At 47.9% G+C, this 16,821-nt stretch overlaps 1 protein-coding gene across 1 annotated transcript in view; it reads right to left on the bottom strand.

Moving 5' to 3' along the window:
• Window positions 1-8,384: 8,384 nt before the first annotated feature.
• Window positions 8,385-16,821, bottom strand: part of Marchf3 (membrane associated ring-CH-type finger 3) — a 145,203-nt gene continuing 136,766 nt past the window's right edge. Inside the window, exons 4-5 of the mRNA XM_021150520.3 lie at window positions 16,317-16,526; window positions 8,385-9,312 (exon numbers count right to left, since the gene is read on the bottom strand). Of these exons, the coding sequence (XP_021006179.1) occupies window positions 9,154-9,312; window positions 16,317-16,526 (369 nt within the window). The 3' untranslated portion in view covers window positions 8,385-9,153. The remainder of the gene's footprint in view (window positions 9,313-16,316; window positions 16,527-16,821) is intronic.

The following is a 16,821-nucleotide window of genomic DNA, read 5'->3' on the forward strand; positions in this document are numbered from 1 at the left end:
TAATATAAGTCAAACTATATGTTCAAGACGCGTTTCAAAGCTACATGTTGCATTTCTATAGCACACTGTGGTGTTTTGGGGGAAAATGAGAAGAGACTTGGGAAGGAAGGGGAGAGTAAGCCTAGCTGCTGGGAACATCATAGCATCCTCGCTAAGGGCCTGGACCACTGGCCACCTGGCTTTGGAACCCAGATATGCCTCTTACTAGCTCTGCTAAGCCTCCCTACTCATAAACGAAGCCTGATCATTAATCTATCCCAAGAGGGACCCCACAAAAGTCTCTCTTCCGGTCTATAAAACTACTCCCAGAGGAGGCAGAAAGTATGACTACTTTGACCTAGCAGATGACTAATAGGATGCCCAGGGAAGCTGTCTCCTCTTGCTTGGGAAGGATGGACAAAGGAGGACTTAAAGCTGGGGTGCTGGATGGAGAGACAAGCCATGTGGCGCTTGTACCATCTCCTGACAGCACCAGAAGGGGCTCTGCTCATGGTATACGGGGCCACGCCCAAGCCAACGTGGGGTAGAAAGACATTTATTGGAGGTTTTAGACCTCTCAGTTTTCTTATATTGTGGTCATAGATAAAGTTGTAGTGAAGATATTTTCCATTTGCTGGGCGCATGGTTCCCAGGAAGTGTCTGGCATTTGTGTATTTGTGGAAGCAAACAAAACAAAACAAAGAGACAACAAAAACAAACAAACAAAAAGCCCCTACAGGACCTGTGCAGACAGACTAGCAATGATGACATGTCTCAGAACTTGCAGGTAGCTGCAGCTTTCTTTTTTTTTTTTTTTTTTGGTTTTTCGAGACAGGGTTTCTCTTTATAGCTCTGGCTGTCCTGGAGCTCACTTTGTAGACCAGGCTGGCCTCGAACTCAGAAATCCGCCTGCCTCTGCCTCCCGAGTGCTGGGATTAAAGGCGTGCACCACCACACCTGGCCTAGCTGCAGCTTTCATGTTGTGTCCCTATGTCATACTTAGCCGTATGCATTGCTTTGGGTGTTCATGGCTAGACATTGTAACAATCTTCATAATAAGCCAGCAACAAAATGCTCTCAGATTCTAAGCAGGAACTGGTTCATGTCTCGGGACGGTCAGTGAACCCAGCACCCAGGAGCATGGCATTTGGGGACAGTGGGTGGAATGAGATGCCCCTGGCCACCCTAACCCAACGCCCCAATACTTGAAATACAGTGTGTGTATGGGGACTATAGAAACTGTGACAGGACCTAAATGTATGACTAATATAATTCTTTGTGCATGGTATCCAAAAAGAAGATAAGATCTTTGCTAGGAAAAAAAATGTCTGTGATGGAGAAAGTGTGTCCCACAAAAAGAATGTCTTGGCTGGCAAGATGCTTTAGTGAATAAAGGCCCTTGCTACCGAGCCTGCTACTTGAGTTTGATCGCAGGGACCCACATGGCAGAAGAAGTGAATTGACTGCCAAACATATGATGTGGCATGTGTGTCCCCACACATATATATCACACACAAAATAGATAAATACATGTAAGAGTTAAAAAAAAATTTAAAGGAATATCTCAGAGCAAAGCACGGCTCACCAATCCCCTCTCTCCCGGTGACTTTGGTAAAGGATTCAGTCTTCAGGGTAGCTCTAGTTGTCTAATCCCAGACACTCAGCCCCTTCACTTCTGGGAATGCAGACATGGACAGACTATTTGTTTTCCTCTGAAAGGTAGACATAAAAATATCTGGGTTTTTTTCTCTAATGAATTCTTCAGGAACTCTAAGCTCTATGATCAAGGATTGCAATAGTGAACAAAATCTACACACAATCCCAGGTTTCAGCATTCAGGAGGGTCCCTTCACACACAATAGTCAATACACGTGTGGGTTATTTTAAATGGGTCCCTCTTACTTAAAAAATATTCAAAGAAATTTATTTATAGTCTTTCAAATAGATTATCAAAATTGTTCATCAATGGGCTGGAGAGATGGCTCAGCGGTTAAGAGCACTGACTGCTCTTCCAAAGGTCCTGAGTTCAATTCCCGGCAACCACATGGTGGCTCACAACCATCTGTAACGGGATTGGATGCCCTCTTCTGGTGTGTCTGAAGACAGCTACAATGTACTCACATAAATAAAATAAACAAGTCTCAAAAATATTGTTCATCAACATCCAGGCTAGGTGCAGTGTGGTAGTAGACACTTTTAATACCAGCACTTGAGAGTTCGAAGCTGGCCTGGTCCACATATTGAATTCCCTGCCAGGCAAGGCTGCAGACCTGTCTCTTTCTATTACAGAAAAAAATCCAGATAGGAAAAAATAGCTCAGTTGGCTAGCAGCTGTGAGTGACAGGAGAGGATGGGAAAGGTATAGCATCACGTATGAACTTCTGAGTGCTAAACCTCAGATCTCACAAGGGCTGTAAGGTAGTTTCCATGTTATAGAAAGAAGACAGACTTAGTGAGGAGGTCCACTCTGATTTGCTCTCTGTGGCTGTGATAGAACACTGCCCGCAAACAACTTGAGAGGGAAAGGGTTGATTTCATCCTATAGCTTAGAGTCAACAGTTTATCCCTGGGCAAAGTCAGAGCAGGAACTCAAGTCAGCGACCCGGAGGCAGAGACCACAGAGGTTGCTTCCTGCTTCCTGGCTTGTTCACCATGGCTTGCACGGTTTTGCTTTTTTATAAAACCAAGATCTTGTGCCAAGGAGTGGTATGGTGGTTTGAATAAATTTGGCCCCTAGAGATTCATGTATTTGAATACTTGGCCCATAGAGGGTGGCACTATTAGGAGGTGTGGCCTTGTTGGAGTAGGTGTAGCCTTGTTGTAGGAAGTGCGTCACTTTGGGGGCGGGTTTTGAAGTCTCATGTATAAGCTCAAGCTACATCCAGTGTGGAATCAGATCCCCCTCCTGGCTGCCGTTGTGTCAAGATGTAGCTCCTCCAGCCCCATGTCTGCCCGCACGCTGCCATGCTGCCCACTGTGATGATAATGGATGGAACCTCTGAGCCTGTAAGTCAGCCCCAGTTAAATATTTGCCTTTATAAGAGTTGTCTTGGTCATGGTATCTCTTCACAGCAATAAAACCCAAACTAAGACAGGTGGCATCCCCTATAGTGCTCTGAGCTCTCCCTCACCAACCATTAATTAAGAGAACATACCACAGGTGTGCCTACCCAGCACTCTGATGGAGACAATTCCTCACTTGAGGTTCCCTCTTACCAGGTGACTCTAGTCATGTCAAGTTGACAGAAACTGAAGAGCTCAAGGTCCTTTCCCCATAATGGTCATCAGTGGCATTGCAGAATCAGGGTCTGAATTCAGGTCACTTGATGTTATAGCTGGTTCTTGTTCACTCTTGCTCCACTGGGAAATGGCTTCAATCACCAGGATGGCCCATAAGAGCAAACCGGAAGGCAGGATGTTTCCAAGCCAACCTCTAGATACCGAGGTTGTTGCCTAGGTAATAAGCAGCTGGCTAGGAGCACACATGTTCTTGCTGAATTGCCTCGTTTTTGAGTGTTTCACAATTTCTCATGATTCCATCATCAAAGCATCAGTCTTCATACAGCCTGATCTTCTGTTGAGCAATCCCCTGTCCTCAGCCAAGAGCAGCGTGGAGCCAGTTCCATCATGGTCCCGACTTTCACTTCCTTAAACAATCTCAACGCTCTCCCCACACATGGGCCAGGCCCTGCCCTGCACCAAGCTTCAGGATCACTCTATCCCCTCATTATCAGGGACTACAAACTACGTGCTTGGTCTTCAGGTAGCGTCTACAACTCTGGATTGAAGAGGAAAGGAAACGCTGGCTGATTAATTTGTCGGCTGTTTTCCTACCTTGGATTCTTTTGGTCTCTGCCTTTCTTTAGGTGTGAGAAGCTGGGGAAGCTATGTGGGGGCATCATGAAAAGCTGATGGGATTCAAATCTGAGATAAGGAAGTGGAAGGGATACAGAGCCATAGCTGGTTGGAGGACACAGTGCAGAAGGGGATAAGGAGCCCCTGGGAGGAAACGGGCTGCTCTCCCATCTTTCTTTGACTCCTCCGTGCTCCAGATGACTTTCCCTGAAAATGATGTGGTTCGGGTTGTGTTGATTCAGTTAGGAATCTGCGTGTCCAAGCACTAAAGGTCCTTGTCCCCAATCGTTTTGTTTTTTTTTTTTTTTTAATTTGTTTACTTATTTTATGTATATGAATACACTGTTGCTGTCTTCAGACAGACCAGAGGATGGCATTGGATCCCATTACAGATGGTTGTGAGCCACCATGTGGTTGCTGGGAATTGAACTCAGGACCTCAGGGAGAGCAGTCAGTCCTCTTAACTGCTGAGCCATCTGTCTAGCCCCCCAGTTGTTTTTTGATCAATCAGTAAAATTGCCAATGGCTACTGGCTGGGCACTGCTGGAACCCTTAGTGTTTCATGGGCTAGGGCATAGAGAGGAACAGAGGAAAATCACCACGACTCGGGGAAGAAGGACGGGGTGCAGGCGCTGCGGGAGAGAAAGCCAACCAGCCCTGTGAGAATTAGGGTGGGTGGCCACTGGCCACTTATCAGATTGGGCCTTGAGTAGCAGGGGGAGGTTTAGGAATGCCCCGTCATTGAGTTCGCCAAGGCATTTCAAAAATAAGCTGACGTATGTGTGCCTTTCATTTGAGAATCCAAAGAGCTCCTGGACGGGTGGCTGGAAGCACGAGACCCGCCAAGAGCATAAAACTCACTGCTACATGCATGGCTCTAGCTCAGATGAAGTGATAATCTTTGGCAGTGTCCTAGTAACTGGGACAAGGGGCCATGGCAGCTAAAGACAACATAAAATCCAAATCATTCCTTTTAACTTTTACTGTTGGATCTTACGGTGCATCGGTCATATGCTGTAGAATTCATGTGAATGCCCCAGCCTCCTCTGTTCCTTCCCGAGATGAGGACACTCGGAAACACATGCACACGCACGGGGCAAGCAAGAGCATCCTGGGCTTGTTTGCTAAGCTGTCTTCCGGGTATCCTCAACACGTGTTGATTTCTCCATGACATCCTCAGGATAAAAGACTAGGAAGGGAACACTGCCAGTCCGCTGGCTGGGATCCTTCGCCGTGCTCAGATAGAAATCACGGCTAAGCAAATTTTACTGTTCCTCTTCGACAGCTTCTGTTTGCTTCGATATCTGGCAGCAGACTGTGATGGCAGCAGGTAGGTGGGAGCAGCAGCGGGTGGTACCTTCCAGCCTCACAGTACTCCTGTAGACGGTGGGTATCTCTTTTTTAGTCCTACAATGTTACTGCCCCTATGCAGGCCCAGGGAATCGGGATACATCATCTCCTCACTGTAGCAGGCAGTGGGGCTTCAAGGCAGGTCTAGGTATCACGATCCCTCTTGGCCTGGGCTGAGATTCTTGGCCCTAACGACCTGGCAGCTTTCTGCAACTCAGGGTGACTACAGCCTGCGACTTCTCTGATTTGCCGCTTCCTGGTATCCTTCGTTATCTCTGCTCTCTGACCCCTTCTTCCCATCTCTCACTGTCTTCCTCTCCTGTTCAGCTGGGGCTGCTCCTGCTGTCAATCAGCCAGTGGCCTTGCTGCTTTCAAAGCTCAACACGCTGATTGCTCAGCGGTTGCATCCTCTGCCGCTCTGATACCTCTTTGCTAACCAGCTCACCCTGTACCTGCACTGCAAGAAGTAGACAAGAAAAAGATCACTTGAGAGGAGTCTCTTATTAGATTCCTTGTTGCTGGGTCAGGGGAGGCAGCACAGGACTATCACCAGACGGCTGACTTAAACGAGCTCTAGCAGCCTTTTATAGCCGGAGACAGGATGCTTTGGCCCAATCACAGCTTTTTTTTTTTTTTTTTTTTAAAAACTAATCATAACCTTGACTCTTTAGTATTAGTCAAGACCATGGAGATTCATGTTTGGATCAATTATAGCCTTTCTTTTAGCACCAATCACAATAGACCTTCTGGTAGGTAACCAGGGGTAATGCTGTCCTCTAGCCCATTTGGAAATGGTTGCAGGGTCATCTAGGGTAGCAGCTGTCATCACAAAAAGCCTGGTACAGCCTTGGATGAGGCTGCTCCTTTAAGGCAGAGCAATCAGTTGTGACATTTGTGTAGTTGTGTCACGGTGCCTGTGGTGTGTTCAAGGCAGCTAACAATGGAATCAAGGTAGTTCATCTAGATGTTTGATGGACAATCATTACTCTAGGTGACCAGGGAGAGTCTAATAGGCAATTATCGAGTCACGATGCCCTAACCCACACTGTCTTTGCTTAGGCAGGAGACCGACACAGGAAGGAACATTTGAAACACGAGTTTAGAGAACTTACCATGGACACCAACGGTGATTTTTAACAAACTTCAATAATGCTAAGCACCTTCCTGGCACTGTGGAACAGGCAGGTGAACAGGCAGGCTCCCTTCATCTGTCTTTGGATCACAGCAAGGAATGTGCAGGAGCACAAGTGGTATATGTCACCAAGCCACCTTCACTCTCCTTGTCCCCGTCCCTTCCTCTACTTCATTCTCCATAGTTCAGAAAGGAGCAAAGGAAGGCTTCAGGCTAGCAAGGCTGCCGCTCCTCATGTGGTGGTTTTGCACCAACCTGAAAGCAGCCCTCTTCCAGGTATACCCTTGTCGATAGACTCTCTACTTTGAACAGCCTCAGGCTTAAATGACTAAGAGAGAGTGGAATATTTTCCAGAAGTTTAAGAATCCAAGATGGGTACTGTTGCTGATGGAGGTGTAGGGGGGCTCGCACTAATACAGTGGTTCTCAACCTGTGGGTCACGACCCATGGGGTGGGGTGTCAAACGACCCTTTTACATGGGTCACCTGAGATCACCGGGAAATGCAGTTATCTACATTATGATTCATAACAGCAGCAAAATTATAGTTATGAAGTAGCCACGAAAGTAATTTTGTGATTGGGGCTCACCACAACATGAGGAAGTGTATTAAAGAGTCACAGCCTTAGGGGGGTTGTGAAGCACTGTCTTAGGAGGCGCAGGCACTGATGCTGTTCTTCATTCTCAGATGAATCCTTCTCACTACCAACATTCAGCCTCCCAGTGGGGCCTCTGCTTTCCTTCCTGGAGGTGGGTTTGTAGGAAAGAGGCATGGTACAGGCATTGTACCAATGTGCTACCTCCCCACTACAGATGCCCCAGGGAGGTTTTAGGGACCACCCTACTTTTAATAGTGCTTTCATCTCGGGACACATCTCAGCCAAACCTTCCAAGCCACTACTTCCTTAATTCATAGTGGAGGCAGGGGAACGAACCTTTATTTCATGAAGGTTGCGCTGCTCACTTGAGAGGTGTCACTGGATTCTCTGACAGCTCAGGGCCCGAGGCTGGATGGACATCATTTATCAAGTATATTGCGCTGCAGCAATTCACAGGCTACCAGGCTGGACTCTGCTGAGGACATTTAAATGTGCGGCAGCTGCGTGCAGCCAGCGGTGTCCAGCATTTTAAAAAGGTCAATTAAGAAACAGTTGATGGTGGTGCGGCGAATGACAGCCCAGAGGGGGTGAGCAGGGCCGTGTAAACAGGAGGGCTGAGACCTATATTGCTGGAATAGAGTGTCGGAGTGAAGCGTAGTGGGGAGGAAACCTATTGTCATAAGCCATAAAGTGCATCCGAGTTTAGCAGTGAAGATTGTACAGCTGTTTCACTCCCTGGGCAGCACGGAGAGCAGCCTGGCAGAGGAGGGTTTGGCCCACAAAGAGGACAGCTGTACTGGCTTCGTCAATCTGCAGATAAAAATCGTTACCCTCCTGGCCTCGGCACTCCTGCCGCTCAGGGAGCTGAAGGCGGGCACTCGAGTGGTACTCAGAATGTGGGTTATGTTCCAGAGATCCATATTTTAAGCCGGGCCAGCCTCCTCACCCTGTGCATGTAGGAGTGGGTGGACAGGTGGGAGCGTGGGAGCGTGGGAGTCGCCCCAGTCTGTGCTTGTCTCAAAGACATCCGCTCCTGGCTTCAGGACACAATGCTGGCTAGGGGTCAGACATCTACGCTGTGTCGGATAAAAGGGAGACACGAAACCCTTAGACAAAGTCTATTTTGGCCTGTGACAGAACTGGCTCGTGGCTGGGGAAAAGGAACGGTGTGTGGCACACTTTTTTTTTTTTTTTAAATCTGACAAAAGGGTCTTAGATTGAGCGATTGATCGCTAGGCTGTGAGGACAGGCTCTATTGTCACACCTACCTCCGTAGAGCAATGGGAATGCTAATTGATATGCAAAAGAGGTTTAGGGGTCTTAGAAGCCTCATGCTCGGTTCCCCGCAGAAGCCCACTGAACTAACTGAGGCAAGGCAGGAGCCAGAACGGCCTTGCCTTTTTCCATGTTGGGAAACTATACAGGTTTTAAGAATTAAAAAAGAAAGAGTATTGCATCAGTAAGGTTTGCCTTTCACACACCAGGTATTTATTATTAGAAAATAGCTTCTATCAGCTGTCAGTACCAAACAAGTTGAAAGGAGGGAGCCGTCTCAATGCTTCCTCCTCGATGTTTAAATAAACAGCTCACCTGGTGGTGAGCTGCCACGCCTTTTTTCCCTTTTAAAAACTGAATAACTGAATGAGGTTTAGTACAAAACACCCTTCAAATGTGACTTGTTCTGCAGTAATTATGCTGTCTCCTTGAATAAGGGACATAAAAGAGATGAAAAAGACAACTCAGGCTATCAAGTTAGCCACCAAAGAATCCACAGTAGAAACCGGGGAAATGAATAAACTAACCCAAATAAAACCCATCCAAACCAAGAAACCAGTTTGTACATTAGCTTTCCAATTTTGATTATCATCTAAATTATATATTTATATATATATATATATATCTGAGATAATAATAAAAAAGGAAGAATTGAATCGCATCCTCAGCAGGACAACCTTCCTCATATGTTAAAGAGGTGTTCGGAAAATTCCATACAGTATCTGCTAAATAGACATGTTTGGCAGCTTAGCAAGTATCATATGAGTGCAGCATCCATGATTTTGAAGTCAAACAGCATTGTTTCCTCCTGGCTGAGTTCCTCACTCAGGCAATGTGGTAACATGGCTCCAGATGTTCTTAGACCCAAAGACTAAAGGATGGGCTTTGGGGTGGCTCAGCGCATGGCCCCAGTGCAGAGACTTCCAAACCCCAATCGACGAGTCCACCAACTAACCACACAGACATCAAACAATTGTCTCCTTTGAGTTCCTCTTGACTGAGTGGAGTCCCAGCAAGGACTGCTGGTTAGAAGGTACGTTGACAGACTTTGGAATGAGAAGAATTACCCTCTGATTGGTCCGACGCCATTCATTGTACAGTCGACAGTGGTACCTAAACGACACCTGGGGTGGGAGAGAAGGATGAAAGAGACTCAACAGTGGCAGAGGTTGGCAGCCAATTCAAGAAATAAACATGTCATTTAAACACAGGACTGGGACAAGGGGACACAGGGCAGAGGTCTCCAGCAAGCAACTGAGTGCTGGGTGTTCGGTACCCACCAAGACCCCCCGCTAGGGCTGGCATGACTGCTTCCTTTTCTCCATTACATACTGGGTGAGACCAGAATTTGAGTAGGAAAATGAGTACTCTCTTCCCTAGTGGTAGTGTCCTGGCACCCGAAGCCTCAGCCGTGAAGAAGCCTGACATGACAGACCCTGGGTGCAGGCCCTGTCCAGGTTAGAGGGGAGGGGTGCTGGGATTTCATGTGCTCTTCAGGCTCCATACTGCACCGTGCAAAGGACCCCATTCACACTCAGAAATAAAGGACACCCTTTTTCCTGTACTGTGACAGTCTGCAAGGTTGTGCTCTGGCCTGCATGGTATTGAGTCCTGAGGTCAATAGCGTATTTTCTTGTCTCTCCCCATGGATTCCGAGTGTGTTGGTAGCAGAGCTCATGTTGTATTTATCTTTGCAGGTTTAGCACTTCCCACAGTGTTATTAGACACGTGGGAAGTTGCTGGAATCTGTCGAGCGAATGAGTCAGAAGACCCATGCTTTCTGACCAGAGTCCTGCTCAAGTTCCAGGGCCTAACTGTCCGTAGAGTGCATGCTTTTTATCTAAGTGTCTAGAATGAGACATACAAGCTGCTTGTTTTAGATAAAGCTGGCAGAAACTGATGGCCTGTCCAGAAAATCCGCACGGTGTTTGTGAAGGTGTAATTTTTTTTTTTTTTTTTAACAGAGAAAAGACAGGGAGGGTCTCACTATGTTGTCCTGGCTGGCCAGGAACTCGCTATGTAGACCAGGCTGGCCTCAAATTCAGAGATCTGCCTGCCTCTGCTCCCAAGTGCTGGCATTAAAGGTGTATGCCACCAAGCTCAGCTGAAGACATACTTTTAAAATTGGGGGTGAGGGCTGGGATATGGCTCAAGAAGGCAAGGCTCTTACCAGTGAGCCTGAGGGTTCGAGTTCCATTCTTGGGACCCATATGGTGGAAGGGCTTCCCTATGCTATCCTCAGAAAACCCCCTCCTCCCAATAAATTAAAGGAAAAAAAATCCCAAAGCAAAATTCCAAACTGGGGTAGCTTTCAGTTTGAGCGCATGCAGATTCGTCATTTATACCATTAGGAAGGTGCCCACATGCTCAGAGAGTGGCAAATCTCCTGAGTCTGGGCTGTTTAGTAGTGTTGGGATAGGGTTGGGGTTCTGAGTCCCCAGGAAGGGTCCACAGGAGTTGGCTGGTCTGATGGTTTGGGCTTGGTGTCTCGGGAATTAAAAGAAAGTACAAGCTTTGATCAGAAAGGCTGGTTGGCCTCCATGGCAGGACCACGGGATCCAAGGCCACTGTTGAACTTGAGGTGAGGAAGCAGATGCCCGGGCTGAGCGCCCAGGAGATGTGGGTATGAAAATATAAGCTTTCAGCTCTCACAGGCGGACTCTCTCCAAAAGGCCCTGACCATGCTGGAGCGGAGCCATCTTTTTGTAAAAGCTAGATTCTCTTGTATCCATTCCATTGTGTGGCTGATGGGGCTTTTCTGGAACTGAGAGGAGGGTGGGCACAACACGTGGAAGAAAGATGCAGGGCACAAGCAAGCACTAACGAAGTGTCTGAGGTGTCCAGAGCCCAGAATCTGTGCTGACAGCTGGACTGCACCTCAGCAGTTCCTCCTCAATGATGTGCACCCAGCCACTGGAGCTAGCAACATGAGAGGCGGCTGAGGGGACAGGCAGGCAGCAGACAGGCACACAGGGCTGGAGTGTCCCTCCTGAACCTAGGAGCTGCCTAAGTGTGTGAGAGCATCGTTTATAAGCTTTAGTTTCCTTGTGTGTAAAGTGGGAACCCGAGGTGCTGCTAAAGCGCTTATCACAGTCTTGCATGTACTCTTTACGGATTATAAATACGAGGAGGATGATAATAACTTTGTGACAACTTCCTAAGATCCTGGAAAAGTGAAGAAAGTGAGCTGTTTCCTTCCAGCTGGCTCTCAATGTGACAGTGGACCAGCTCCTGGGAGCTTGTTAGAATATGAAAATTCTGGCCCCAACCCAGACTTAACGAGATCTCTAGGTGATCCGAAGGCACACCTAGCCTGAGCAGTACTGCTCCAAGGGACACCCGGAGTCAAGGACTCAGCAGGTTTCCTGATTCTGTGATCAGGAAATTAAAGGGGGGAAAAAAGCTCACTTGTGTAGACAAACAGATAAACAGATGAGACCATATTAATCTATTTAATTACTGTTAACGACCAATGTCTGCAGGCAAATTCAATCAATGAGAACATCTTGAAGCTCCTTCTCAGGGAAAATAAAGGAAGTTGAACACAAGGCAGAGGAGACCACAGGTCTGCAATGGCTCCAGGCTAATATTTGCTCCTGTTTCTACATGTTCTAAGACATCCCCGTCCTTACAATGCAGTATCAGAGTGGGGAAAAAGTAAAGTTTAATTTAGCGAGATGAAGAGAATGAAGAAAAGCTATCTGGAGAGATGCTGGGATGAAAAGTGAAGCACCTCATTTAGAGCTTACTCTAAGGAGAGGGTAGGAAGAAATGCATAGGATTATTATTTTAAAATTGCTATTGCTTATAGATTGATTTCCAAAGTTTATCTGTGTATTCACCTAAAGGACATTAAACTCCTACCCTGGATGGGGTCTGTTTACAGGGGGATCTGATCACATGAAGGTTGGAAGAAGGGGGCTTCAGCATCCATGCCTCCCTTCCAGGAAGGTAGCAGAGGTGCTGCAGGCCTGTGGTGACTGCACAGCAGGCTTTGGGATATCTATCTAAATCTTCTCTTGGGAAGTTGTGGGGTGATTAAAGCATATAGACAGGACCAGGGTTCTGGGAGCAGCTCACCTGTCAGACTGTATAGGAATGGATTGACTGTGGAAGAGACCCTCCTTAGGTCAGATATACTTCCCAAAGCCTGCTAAGATCTGGGCGCCTTGGCTCACATCTGTAATCGCTGTGCTCCACAGAGGCTGAGGGGTGAGGCTTACCATGAGTCAAGACCAGCCCAGGTTGCAGAGTACAACAAAACTCATCAACAACAACTAAAACCAGCCACACATCTGCTTAAGAACAAAGGAAATGTAGTTGTAAGCCAGCCCCACAGTAGCATGGGCTGGCAGGATGTAGAACCGGAGGCTCCCTGTTCACATCCAGAATTTAAATGATCAAATCATGGAACAAGTCTAACCAGGGACTTGGTCCTTCATTCATTGCATTGGGGCTTGCAGTATCAGTAAGGTGGCACATGCAGAGATACGAGGCTGACATCCAGTATACTTAATGTCCTCACAATATGGTGGACCTAGTTCTCAGCTGATTGTTCACAGACTTAAATTCATGAACCTTCCTCTACTCTGGTGGCTCTCAGTGCTTTTTGTTTTGTTTTGTTTTGTTTTGTTTTTTTTCGAGACAGGGTTTCTCTGTGTAGCCCTGGCTGTCCTGGAACTCACTTTGTAGACTAGGCTGGCCTCGAACTCAGAAATCCTCCTGCCTCTGCCTCCCAAGTGCTGGGATTAAAGGCGTGCGCCACCACGCCCAGCTCTCAGTGCTTCTTAATGTTGTGACTTTTAATACAGTTCCTCATGTTGTGGTGACCTCCAATCACAAAATTATTTTCCTTGTTACTGTTATGAATCATAGTGTAAATATGTGAAATGCAGGATATGTGACCCTTATGAAAAGGTCATTCAACCCCCAAAGGGGTCAAGACCCACAGGTTGAGAACCTCTGCCTTAAACCACGAGGCATGGAGGCTATTGAGGGCTTGGCCTCTTGGGTTCAAGGTGGGCTTCTAGGACACAGCAGACTGCCTGGTGCAGGCCTCTGAGTTTGCATTACGACAGGGCCCTGTGGTCATGCTTTATCAAAGGCACTTTGAGGTTTGTAGTGTGAGTGCTTGTCCCTTGTCGCAGCACCTGGCTGAGAGGCTCTTCCAGGAATGGCCCCTGTGAGGAGCCAGGCCTGGACTGCTGCCGTGTTTGTTTATCGAGACATTTTCACAGCATATTCTCCTTAAGCTTGACAGCTTGTTTACAATGGGCTGCTGCCGGAGGGCACTTTCCAAGTGCTGTCAGCTCCTGAATTACTGCTTTTGCCAGGGCTGCTCAGTACAGCATTTATCTGGGAAGGAATTATTCTATATTCAGTAACCTATTGCTGAGCCGACTCCACAGTGTGTTTTTTTCACACCAGTCAAGACAGAGGAGAGTCATTCCTTCCTCTTGCTACTCTGCATTTTTCTGGAGGGCTATGAGAAGGTGGAATTTGGAGGAGCAGGGAAGACACAGGAAGATGACCCCTGGGTCTGCCCGTGGTGGGTGCTTAGACGTGTCACCAGGTCTTATGGTACTTAACCTTCAAGATAACCACAACCCAGGATTCGCTATGATTTCCTTCATTTCTCCTGGGGTGAGGAGGCTGTGTAGGAAAGGTTAAGTGTCCTTTAAAGGTAGTTAGCTGTTAGGAGCTGAGTTTTATTCTAAAGCAGGTGCTGGCTCCACAGTACCACCTTGCAGACACATAGCTGTTAGGAGCTGAGTTTATTCTAAGACAGGTGCTGGCTCCACAGTACCACCTTGCAGACACATAGCTGTTAGGAGCTGAGTTTTATTCTAAGGCAGGTGCTGGCTCCACAGTATCACCTTGCAGCTGCTCTATGGCATCCTACCATGTAAGGCCCATTTCCTACCAGAGCCTGCCTTTCATCTGAGATGCAAGAAGAAACAAGGCCACATGCCTTCTGCTCTAAGCAGTCATCATCCTCTCTGCCCAGTGCTCCACCCCTCCTCCTTTCTTATCTGGCAGGTGTACACTTCGAAGACCTTGTTTGCGAGACCTCAGCTGGTTCTGGAGGCCTAACATGTGGGGGTCCACTTTCCTTCACTTTTCATCATAGATATGGTTCTATGAAAAAAATCCCAGACCCCAAATGGCCTAACTATGATGTAAAACAAACAAAATCAACCAACCCCCCCCTCAAACTCTCATGTGTTTAATTGTTACCTTCCAAAGTTGTTTACTGTGTATTCCTTGAATTTAGTGTCATGCCACCAGAGGGAGTGGGTTATGGTAAGGCTCAGAGAAGTGACTTACAAGGTGTGTGGGTGCCAGAGCGAGACGTAGACTCTTTTTTCTTTTTTTTGGTTTTTCGAGACAGGGTTTCTCTGTATTGCCCTGGCTGTCCTGGAGCTCACTTTGTAGATCAGGCTGGCCTCGAACTCAGAAATCTGCCTGCCTCTGCCTCCCGAGTGCTGTGATTAAAGGCGTGCATCACCACACCCGGCAGAGACGTAGACTCTTAATCTGTGTGTGTGGTGTATGAGCATGAGGCCAGAGCAAGACAGGAAATCTTAGGTTATCATAAGCGTCATTGCCTTGAGAAAATATCTCTTGCTGAAGCAGAGGTGTATCTGTGCAGCTAGGCTGAGTGGCCAGCGAGCTTTTTTTGCGGTCTGCCTTGGCCTGCCTCCCCTGTAACCCTGAGGTCACAGGCATACAGAACCACACCTCACTTGATATGGTGTTGGGGCTTTGAACTCAGCTCCACTGTACTATGTTCTCTTACACATCAGCCCTACTTCCTGCCGTATTTCTAACACCCTCTCATCACAATGAAAGCTTGGGATTAGTTTCCTTGTTTGATTGACATTGAAGCAGGACACACTTTAAAGTGTGGACCATTAAACGAGGAGACAAATAGTTTGATGTGGGGTTTCCTTAGCTGGGACTAGAATTCCCATATCAACCAGAAGTCTCATGAGTTCTTGGCATCAGATCACACCCAGCTTCTTCATGGCTCAAGTCATGTCCTTCTTCCTGAGATTGAAATGCGCCCCCAACTGTCTGAACATCACTATGGGAGAGGAGGGCCAGAGCCGGAAGGGCTCACAGCGAGTAAGAAGGAAATGAAGAGAGGGTCTGATTGGCAGTGGGAGGAAGAGGGAGGGAGGGGGAGCTGGGAACAGTGTGAGGTGCTGACAGTGTGCCAGGGGATGTGGGAAGGGTGCACTTTTGACGGGAAATACTACTGAATAACAATATGATGTGACCAGATGATAACTGTGCCCACATAGGAGAGTCACACCAGGAAGCAGGAGGCTGGGCTCTGAGGTATCCTTGAAGCAGCCTCTTCTTCAGCCTGTCAGCTCCCACTGGAGAGCACAAAGAGGGAGCAAATGGTGCCCTTTGTGGGTGCTCCCGATGGGTGCCTCAGCAATCAACTTACTGCCCCAAGTCCAATGCATGTCAAGGGGATGCTTAAATATTCTTCCTCATACTCAGCAGGAACACTTATTGGGACATGGCTTTTCTTCAGTGGCAGCTAAAGTCTTCTCAACTAGATAAATTAGTGCTTTTATGCGCTGCAGAGTCAATATTCCAACTCAGGGAATAATGATCAGGCAGAGCGCAGAGCCATGTCCAGCAAAGACTTTGGGCGGTGTCAGGATGCAGGAAGGAAATAGCCAGCAGGCAGGATTCATGGTCTGTGCAAAAGGCTGCAGTGAAACTCATTCATAACCTATCATGAAGGAGCCCAGCAAGAGCGAGAAGCAGCAGGAAAGCAAGCGCCATGCCTTACATCAGCTGGAGTCCCAGTCCACCGGGGAGGAACGGACAGGGTGTGTGTCGGACTCGGACTCGTGAGGGCTGGGAACCTGAGTTTCCCTTATGTGATGTGTTCTTCCTTGCAGTGTGTTTTTGTATGTACATTCTCACCCCCGTTCTCAGCAAACCCCCAATCCCCAACTCCTCCAAACCACATACGTGTGCCCTGCCTGCCTTTGAAGGTCTGTTGTCAATTGGGCAGGTGAGAGGGGCTGCAGACATGAAGGAGCCCATGGTGACAGCGCTGCCAGCCTCAGCCGCCCACACCCCAGCCTCGGGCCATACTCACTAGTGTCCAGAAGAGGTAAATGGTGAAGAGTGCCACAGTGAGGGCAATGAGTCCGACGGCCTCCAGCCGGCTACTAAAGTGCAGGTGATCCACGGCCCCCCGCAGGCACAGCCAGCCTGAGATGGTAGCCAGGGGCGTTATAAACAAGAAGCACACCATGTCTCCAAACAGAGTCCGCTTCTCATGCTGGGGGCCAGGGTTTCTAAGCCACTGCCGGGGAAAAAGACAGACAAGCACGTCAGGAGAGAGATGGCACTGAGGGGTGGGGACACACTAGTCTCAAGCTGCCTTGGTTTCAGGATCTGGGCAAAGGTGCTTTCGACCCACCTAAGATGATGGGGAAGCACTGAAAGCTTATTTTCAGGCCTCTCTCTGCCCCTTGAACAATACTGACTACACAGGTCTGTAAAGTCCATGCCGAGGACGGCCTGCTTTCTGTGGGAAGAGTTCAATGGTGACCGTTAGGAATGATAATGATCCTGTGAGGGTAGATGAAATGTTACTC

This window comes from Mus caroli, unplaced genomic scaffold (genome assembly GCF_978045245.1).
Source record: "Mus caroli unplaced genomic scaffold, Mus_caroli_1 scaffold_19, whole genome shotgun sequence".
Classification (NCBI taxonomy): domain Eukaryota; kingdom Metazoa; phylum Chordata; class Mammalia; order Rodentia; family Muridae; genus Mus; species Mus caroli.